Raw genomic sequence first — 9,230 nt, 5'->3', positions numbered from 1 at the left:
ATGCAATCAGCAGATACTATCTGAAGTAAACAGCAAACAAGTCTTTGGTGGTTTGGATCTTCTCACCCTGGAACATTTTGTATTTTACTCATTCTTCTCTGACTGGACAGAGGCATCTCACAGTCAGACAATACACATCTACTGTATACTGAATGTTAAGCACATTATATACATTGTGTATATAATATACAAATGGGTAACGAATGTACAGCATTTTTCCAGAACAGTGACATTCCCATGTTTATTCACAGGAGGTGAACAATAACCAGGGCGACTACAAACTGTAAACACTCTGTGAAAGTGATGCTGTGGTTTATGCTTCTATAGCTCAGCTGTGCTAATTCATCGGGCAGAAGATGAAACAGAAACAGGAAACAGGTGCTTGAATTCATCTGTCATACTGGTGAAGTGAATGGGACATCAAGCAATAGCTTATTGGACTGAAGTTAATGTTGGTGTTTCTCCGCTTATTCATTCAGGTTTTTCTTCTTTGTCACAAAGTATATATTTTTCTCTTTCACTCCATTTATACATTTACAGTCTCACACATGCATTCATGAAGAGTACGCCAAAACACAGCACTCACAATATCATCAAGTTTATTCTGTTCAAAGCAAATTTTTTCTGTGGCCAAACCACAAACTCAGAAACACATACTTTAAAAATAATAACAGCTGCAAGTATGCCAGTGGAAAATAAGCTGAACATGCTCAAAAAAAGTTTTGCATCACAACTGCCACATATTAGCCACTTAGGATAGTAAATAGTATGTTCAAGTAAGTAGCATTTCTCAAAAGTGACCAGATACGACACTCTGTGAGAATCTGAAGCAGCTGCAAAGGTGATGTGTTAGCAGGTTGTACTTCTCAGTAGGTTTGTGGTTCTGTTCAATTTTATGATTGAGGCTGTGTATATTGAGTTACTTTGCTAAACTTGATATATAACTTAAAACATTACAAAGGTGAATTTGCAAAAAGAGATTTAATTAAAATTTGGCAGCAAAAAAAAACAGTCCCTTAATCCCACATCCAGGAACGTTCAAATCATTGTTATTTACTGTATCAAAAGTAATTTGCTTCATCACACTGTCACAGGCCTAAAAGGAACTTTGTTGTTATGTCTTCAGGCAGGGAACATGTAGTACCACTCAGTGCAGACGTGGGTGCAAGGGCACTCAAACGAAATACCATCCAGTGAAGTTACTGCCCAACAGGGGTCATTCATTTGAGCTGGAATTTGTGCTGAACAAAAGCCAGACTGACCCCGACCAAACACCCACTCAGAAACCACAGAAAGCTGTCCAAAGTCATCTTCTGGTTGGCTAAGCTGCCCTCACTCAAACTTTACCCAAATGTTGACGACCTTCGTGTTTGTGTAGAACTTGTGTGGCAGATTCAGTCTTTTTCCTGCTGTATCTTCTACTATTCCCCCAACAGGTTTTTAAGCTCCCCTTCTTCCATCCTTCTTCTCTCCTTTCTTCCTTCCTTCCTTGTATTCTTGTTCCCTTCCTCCACCCACCCCTGCTGCTTCTGAGAACTTTGGTTCCCAAACTGGACCCCTGGCTCAGCCCTGAGTAAGTCACATGACACAAATCCAGCGATCTGGACTGGTAAAGTACAAAGCACTCAACTCAATGTGTATGCATACTTCACAGATAGGAGCATCAGAAGGCCACTGTGCTCTTACGCATGTGAGCAGAGCAACCCTCGGCACAGTTTCCACAGCACTTGTGCAACTTCTCACCAGAACTCTAACTCTGCACTTTTACTCCCTCAAACAGGTAAGTGATATCTTGTATAATTTAGAATGATCGATAGAGGTGATTTAAAATATTGAAAGCAGTTCACAGTTTAGTTGCATCATTTTACTATGACAAAATGTGTCACAAATTTGGAAAATGGTCTAGTTTAGGATTTTTGCAACACAACAAAGCACCTAATTATTTTAACAACCTAAGAATGTTTTGACAGATTTCCCACCGTACGGTCTTTGAGAATTTAGTTTGACTTTAGCAAGTGGTCCCACCTAACCCAGTGTTATGAGATTTGTATCTGTATATCTGTAATTTTTAATATATATTTCTGATGCTATTGTACTTCGGTCTTATGTTCTAAGACAAAAAAGCAAAACATGATTTGACATTCATGTGCAGTTTTATCACAACTTTAATTTATTTGATTTTCTTTGATTTGTGTAGTTGCATGATGGAAATGAGGCAACATTATTTCAAAAGTATGAAATGAACACAAGTCACGATTTATCAACTAACAGTGATATGTCTAACATATGTTTCCCTGTAGCCATCTGGTATGTAACATGGTTCCTACATTCTCAGCCTTGTCCAGGCAGCTCCTAATCTTCCCATTTGTTGTTGGCAACCTTGACAACATTATCGCTGATTTGTTTCACATTATGAGAACCTTTTAGACTAGATCTGCTGGCTTCTTAAGATGCAGTTCAGTAAACTTAGGAATAACCTGCTCAAAATGGAAAATTCTGAGCTGATGATGGTGCTACATAAAGAAGATAAAGGATAACCAAGAGGGGGACAATAGTTTCTTTTTACTCAAATTCAAATTGTGTCAACCTCATGGTGGCACTAGAAGAAAAGCCAGGAGATCACCAAAGTCATGAAGATTCATCATTTGGGAATCATGAATGCCTCCTCCAATTTCTTGGCAACTAACCAACAGTTTTGGGGATTTTCAGTCTGGACCCAAGAGGTGGCCGGACTGGCGGAAAACCAACAATGCTACCATGGCTAAAAAACACAGACATTGTGCTGCATGTCAGCCAGTCTAATAGTCGGCTTATCCTGTGCTGCAGTGATAACAGAAGGTTTAGCAGGAGGGGTCAGACGAGTCCATGGAGCCGGAACCACAGCAGAGCCTGATTTCTGGAGGGGTCTGGTTTCTCCTTCCTTGCAATTATGGACTGAGGTAATAAAAGGATCTTGTCCTATGGTGGTGGCAAAAGGTTCTTCAGAAACAGACAGGGGATCTGGCATTTCTGTCTTTGGACCTAATGACACATGGTGGACAGAACAATGCAGACTCAGCCTTTGTGTACTTTACAGCCTTTTCACTGGGTTGCTGGGAAAGTATAATGAAGGAGGTGAAGAGGCATCCAGAAGCCCTGCAGGACTTGTAGAGCCACTTCTATCATCACTTTCTATCAAACACTCTCTACCTTAACTAATTCTTAATCTGTGTCAATGTGAGTCAGTGAACATGTGGAGTGCTGACCCCTTTATTTAGCATATCCAGAATGGTTAAAACAGCCTTACTATATGTTATGACTGTTTCCCTTTTGACTGATTTAAACTGGAAATCTGAACTGCAATCTCGTGCCTGTGTGGTTGAAGTTGACAGACTGGTTTTTAGAGTTGAGTAATTGTAAGCACATCAAAGGTGATTGTGAAACTAGAGATGCACACAATCACGCAATAAGCTGGTTTATGCTACTTGTGCAGGGAGAATCTACCAGAAGTTCTTCGGGCCATAAATAATAAATTAAGGCAGGAACGGGGATAACAAAAGGAAGGCCTGTGTGATATTTCGACTATTTAGTAAATAACTCAGTGTGAAGCTACAACTGCCTCCACTCTTTTCATTCACTCTGCAGCCTGTGTGTTTAAATAGGGGCATACCACAAGGTTGCATGCTGGTTGGGGTAGGAAACCGGAATAGGAGGAGCTATTCTCTCTGAGACCCTCCCCTTAGCTCTCCTCTGTCCAATTGGTGAGCTTCCAGGCACAGAAGGAGAGACCACATGGCTGTCTGATTTTGAAACCGTCCTCCAATAAGAAATTGATCTGAGTGTCATAGAGGTAGAGGACACGGAAGCAGAATGTAAGCCTGTGGGTATACTGTGCGTGTCTAGGAGAAAAGGAGGAGGGAATGCACACACACGCACATACTTGGGGCTGATGTAACAGAAAAAAAAACAGCTGTGATCACAATGCAGTGAAAGGTTTTTGAAAGGAAAGACGGAAAAAGGAGAGCACTCTCTTCCTGGCTGTGTGAGGTAAGATGATATATTCTGACGCCTTACAGTACAGAACTGATGTATGAAGGGTGTAAAGGTTATTGGATTGCCGGGTCATCCTAGAAACATAAGGCTAAGATCAACCAATCCATCTGCTCCCTGTTATAGTCCATCTGCTTCCCATACTATGTAATGCGAAGAAAAGAAATCATTATTCAGTTTTAGATTTGAGATTTAGAAACAATCATGAGGAAGTTTCATCATGTTTACCTCATGACACGCTCAGTACTGCTTCCTTGTTTCGGGATGTTTCTGATATGATTGATTTCAATTTTAAAAATTAGACACACATGTATATTTTATTTTTTTAATCTGGGTTGTTTATTCATTCATTTTTATTTTGGTAAGCTTATGGTTATTCTGACTTTAGTAATTTCATCCTCTGGCACAAAAAGATTGTTATTAAAACCTTTTTGTCATTGAAAAGTTCCTTTGACACTGTCCTATTGCATGGCGTTAGAAAAAAACTCTCTAGTGTCAGTAACAAAACATCAGCACACATGCACATTTGATAGTATAGTATGGAAGTATAGTATTGCATTGTATAAGATAGTTTACCATGTTTTTAATGTTTTTGGTCAGTGATAATGTTTTATTTCAAACCTTCACAATCATTTCCCTTTAATGTACCTGTTTCTGTCACAACCACATGCTGCTTTTTATGGGAACAGTGTGTCAGTGTGTGAAAGGTCAGGCATCCCTTACCAGGGAGCACATGGGAGGATAGAATTAGGAGCAGGGAGAAGGTTAATCCCAGCCACATGGGCACACGTTTTTGTTCTCAGTGCTTCTTTACAGAAACTGTTCATATTTTTGCTCTTATGCAGATACCAAACATCATAACCAAGATATCTTTAGGTCTTTTTAGCCATGCTAGAGGCAAGGTTTAGTGCTAATTGGCAAATGTTAGCATTCTAACATGCCAAACTAAGATGTAGTGAACATCAGTACACATGCTGATATTAGCATTTAGCTCAAACAGCCACTGTGCCTGAAGTACAGCCCGAGTATACTTCACAAGCAAAAAAAAACAAGGTCAAAATAATTCTTGGCTTAGGTGGAAAAGTTGGTGTATTGATAAAAATTCAACAATGTGCAATGGAAACAGACTTAGCTTGTTAATCATGACGTTGACAGTGATTAATCATAATCGCATTGTTCTCCCTTACTCTGTAAGGATTCAAGGTGCCTGACTGAAGAATTAGTGCCACCACCTGTTGATCTCCATGTGCCAAACCCCTAATGTTCAAGTAACAGTAGTGGAAGAAAAGACACATTGATTTGCATTTTCTTTTACTAAATACTAAGAAAGATCACACAAAAGCCCTGATCAGACTTTGTATTAACATGCAATTGAGTGATGCGAAGTGGACAGCTCTAAGTACAGGTGTGAACGCACCCGAGACACATTTAGGATGGATTTGACATCTGATCAGTCAGACTACATTCAAAGGTGGTCTGGGCCTCACATGGCCACAGTCTTTTAGGAGTGTGAAAACAAATGTGTGGGTTACAATGAAGGACTGCCTCCCCAACTGACTGAAACTGAAAGGCTCATGATTAGATGATCAATTAATATTGATATAGGCCTAATATTAATAAAATTAATTTACCATCTACATTTGTCTTTTACATTACACTGACCATGCTGGCTTCTGTTGTGTCTGTATTTCAGATATTGTACATCTACATTTCCTGATTTACCTCATTCCTGCCGCCATCATGTCGCTTTTCACTCACGTGCTGGCGTGTCTGTTTGGTATGGGCTCCTGGGTGGCTATCAATGGGATGTGGGTGGAGCTCCCCCTCATCGTACCAGAGATCCCAGAGGGGTGGTACCTGCCCTCATACCTCACAGTCCTCATCCAGATGGCCAACATAGGTCCTCTCTTCATCACCCTGATGCACCGCTTCCGCCCAGGGGCGCTGGATGAGCGGCCGGTCATCTATTGCATTGTGGGGCTGGGGATCATTGCGACATTCCTGCTGGCTTTCTTCTGGAGGCACACTGTGACAATAGGGGGCTCTTTGCACAGCGTGCCCCTGCTGGTATTAAGCTTCCTTCTCTCTGTAGTAGACTGCACCTCCTCTGTTACCTTTCTGCCTTTCATGATGCAGCTGCGTCCACAGTACCTCACCACATATTTTGCAGGTGAGGGCCTCAGTGGTCTGGTGCCGGCACTGGTGGCTCTGATTCAAGGTGTTGGTGTAGTCCACTGTCAGAATGCCACATTGACTGGTCCAGCCAACAAAACAGCAGATAATACCACTGTGGTTGGCAGTGCAGAGCTGCAAGCCATCTACCAGCCCGCTAAGTTCTCTGCCCAGGTCTTCTTTGTGTTCCTCAGTGCTATGATGGTCGTGTCTCTGGTAGCCTTCATTTTACTCAACCATCACCCAGCTGTGGCTCGGGAGAGGAAGAATGACCTGTACTTCAGTGGGGATCTCTCTTTGGGCAAGAGAGAACAAGGTCTGTCTCTGCATGCCCAGACACCAGAGCAGAAGCCAATGATCAGTCCCTTGGAGGCAGTGAGGAAGGAACCCAGAAGCTCTTTTGGGAGGGGGACGTTCAGCAATCTAGAGGTGGTATTCATCTTTGTGGTGCTGGCTTGGGTCAACGCTCTGACCAACGCAGTGTTGCCCTCAGTGCAGTCCTACTCCTGTCTGCCTTACGGGAACAAGGCCTACCATCTAGCTGCTACCATGGCAGCTGTCGCTAACCCAGTGGCCTGCTTCATCGCCATGTTTATGCCGATTAGGTAAGACTAATTATTGGGACCGCCTCTTTAAAAAAGAGCTCATTTAATATAAGGACTAAGACATTTTCAGTCTCTTAAATTCTAAAATAGATTCAGTCATAATTGTATCTCCTACAGGTCACTAGAGTTTTTAGAGGTCACAGTTTAAAAGTTGTGTCCTGAATCCATTTAAACTCTCATACGTGTGTGTTTTATGAAGCTAAGTAGTGCAGTGTGTAGCAGAACATTCACAGTTTAACTCAACTTTGTTTCCAGATCTCTCATCTTCATGGGTTTCTTGACCATGTTTGGGACCGGATTTGGAGCCTACATCATGGCCATGGCTGCTCTTAGTCCCTGTCCTCTGCTCGTCCACAGTGCTTCTGGAACTGTGGTCATTGTAAGACTCTTTCTCCTGATGAATTCAGACATAAACTATTTTTCTTTAGATTGTGAAATATACTACATAATACATAGAGGTTAATTTTTGATCACATGTTCTGTCTTGTACATGAGGCTCAACCCACCTGTCTGTTCAGAATGCTTATGATTGGCAGGTTTTAAAATTAATGCATGTCAACGTAATCCCATCTGACTTGGTATAAAGACAATACTGCCAAAACATGTTTGTTCAGTATTTTTGAACACTCATGTATTTTCCCCAGGGAAAATTTCAACCACAGAGGTGTCGATTCATGTGTAGCATTCGTGTATAGGGTTGCATTATACTGTCGTACCCTGTATCTGCTAGTAATGAATTTAGTCAGCATAACGAAAATCAGACACATCATACGACAATGAAACTGCTGTAAAATGTCAGTGGCAGCTTTAAATGGCTGCAACATGGGGAAAATCTTTGTAAGATTTTTATCTCAGGAAGTTTTGAATGTCCATTTCTCTTCAGTTGGGCTTGTGACGTTATGAATAGAATTTTTGTATCTTAAATAATAATAACTTAATAATACTAACTTCATTTAAACAACATTTTTAAACAGTTACAATGTTTTTAACAGTAAAACAGAGTAAAAACAAATACCAGCACACAAGTAAAACCGAACTGTTAAAAGCATGGTTAAAACAAATTTCAGCACAAATGCAAATAACCACAGCCCAACGCTTCAGCAGGTGATTTCCCTGACTGGTAGCTCTTGAACCAGAGGAGGAACTAATGGGAAAACTGATTCTGCTTTTGTTTCCTGTTCTAACCTGTTCTTAATGGCACGGCATTGAAAGCCACTGAGCTGTGTAACATGTTGAGATCAAACCAGGACACGCTGCAAACTTAGAGGCATCTGTACAACAAGGGTTGGATGTCAATTGAGATTATTGCTCTAATGCATAATATTCATCTCTTCTGTGCTGCAGGTGCTCACCTGGATCCTGTTTGTCCTGTCCCTGTCCTACGTGAAGGTTATCATTGGGGTGATTCTGCGGGATGAGGGCCACAGCGCCCTTGTGTGGTGTGGAGCAGTAGTGCAGTTGGGCTCCATGGTTGGCGCTGTATCCATGTTCCCATTGGTCAGTCTCTATGGACTTTTCAAGTCAGGGGATGCTTGTAACACCAGATGTCCAATGTAGGCTATGTATATGTTTAAGTTAAAAACTACTGTAGAAAACCGAAATTCAAATTGCACTTACTTTAGTAGCACTGAACTCTTTCTAGTCACAAGCATTACATATTCCATCTTGTTTCAACAGAACTGAGAGGTTACAGGTAATTATCTACTACTATATCACTCCATGATTTTTTCCAAACAGACATACTCCTGTTAGAGTTAGACTGTAAATTCATGCTTTACACAGATATTTGTATTTATTGACTTATGGGGTGAGTGCTACACATGGCTGAAATGACATCTACATTGTGAATGTCACAGACCGCACAAGACCAACTAAAGTATGAGAAAGTATTTTACTGCTGAGCATATTACAATTCCTTCTCGATTCAGAGGTCAAAACCATTTTACTTGAACTGCTAACATAATGCTAAAGTATAATTGATGGATGCTGCTTTTAAGAACCTGTGGTACTTTTGGCTTTAAAATGTGCCTTAATTTGACACTTGGAAAGGATTTGTGGGTTCTTGTTGTTTAACACTGTAAGTTGCTTTGTGTATGTTACTAGAGTGGAGAAATTGTTCAACAATACCAAATAAAACATCTGTTTTTATTCCTACTTGAATAAGTATTTTATACTGCAAAAGACCTTAAACATTCTCCTTATCCTAACCCAGTAGGGGCAAGAGATTTTATGCCCAAGGGCAGAGAGAGGATTGGGCAAAAGGACAAGAGCAGCATCAGTGATAGAAATGGCAGGAAGGGGAGACACAAACAGCATGAACACTGTATTCTGTTGTGTTGTGGGACCTTAAACCTCTAAACTGTCCAATTGATTCAGTTTGCCCCAGGCAGAAAAAAATGAAGTTCTTACACATCTCAAGGAAAA

General features: G+C 40.9%; 1 protein-coding gene across 2 annotated transcripts; it reads left to right on the top strand.

Moving 5' to 3' along the window:
• The first annotated feature begins 1,653 nt into the window (after positions 1-1,653).
• On the top strand, positions 1,654-8,960 carry LOC121186386 (riboflavin transporter 2-like). 2 transcript variants are annotated; one of them, XM_041045095.1, is made up of 4 exons: positions 1,654-1,780; positions 5,723-6,806; positions 7,062-7,185; positions 8,151-8,960. In XM_041045095.1, exons 2-4 carry the CDS (start codon positions 5,770-5,772, stop codon positions 8,361-8,363), a joined length of 1,374 nt encoding a protein of 457 aa, XP_040901029.1. In that variant the 5' UTR covers positions 1,654-1,780; positions 5,723-5,769; the 3' UTR covers positions 8,364-8,960. The 2 variants fall into 2 exon arrangements, with proteins under 2 accessions (XP_040901029.1, XP_040901028.1); XM_041045094.1 differs by lacking the exon at positions 1,654-1,780 and adding an exon at positions 3,840-4,026.
• The last annotated feature ends 270 nt before the right edge of the window (positions 8,961-9,230 follow it).

The sequence above is a fragment of the Toxotes jaculatrix genome, chromosome 8 (genome assembly GCF_017976425.1).
Source record: "Toxotes jaculatrix isolate fToxJac2 chromosome 8, fToxJac2.pri, whole genome shotgun sequence".
Classification (NCBI taxonomy): Eukaryota; Metazoa; Chordata; class Actinopteri; family Toxotidae; genus Toxotes; species Toxotes jaculatrix.
This window is presented reverse-complemented; position numbering and strand designations above follow the sequence as displayed.

Bases quoted from the DNA above. Each gene is read 5' to 3' on its own strand.
- LOC121186386 (XM_041045095.1), top strand. From the start codon at position 5,770: ATGTCGCTTTTCACTCACGTGCTGGCGTGTCTGTTTGGTATGGGCTCC. The intron at 6,807-7,061 runs GTAAGACTAATT...CTTTGTTTCCAG, and splicing joins GCCATGTTTATGCCGATTAG to ATCTCTCATCTTCATGGGTT. The intron at 7,186-8,150 runs GTAAGACTCTTT...TCTGTGCTGCAG, and splicing joins CTTCTGGAACTGTGGTCATT to GTGCTCACCTGGATCCTGTT.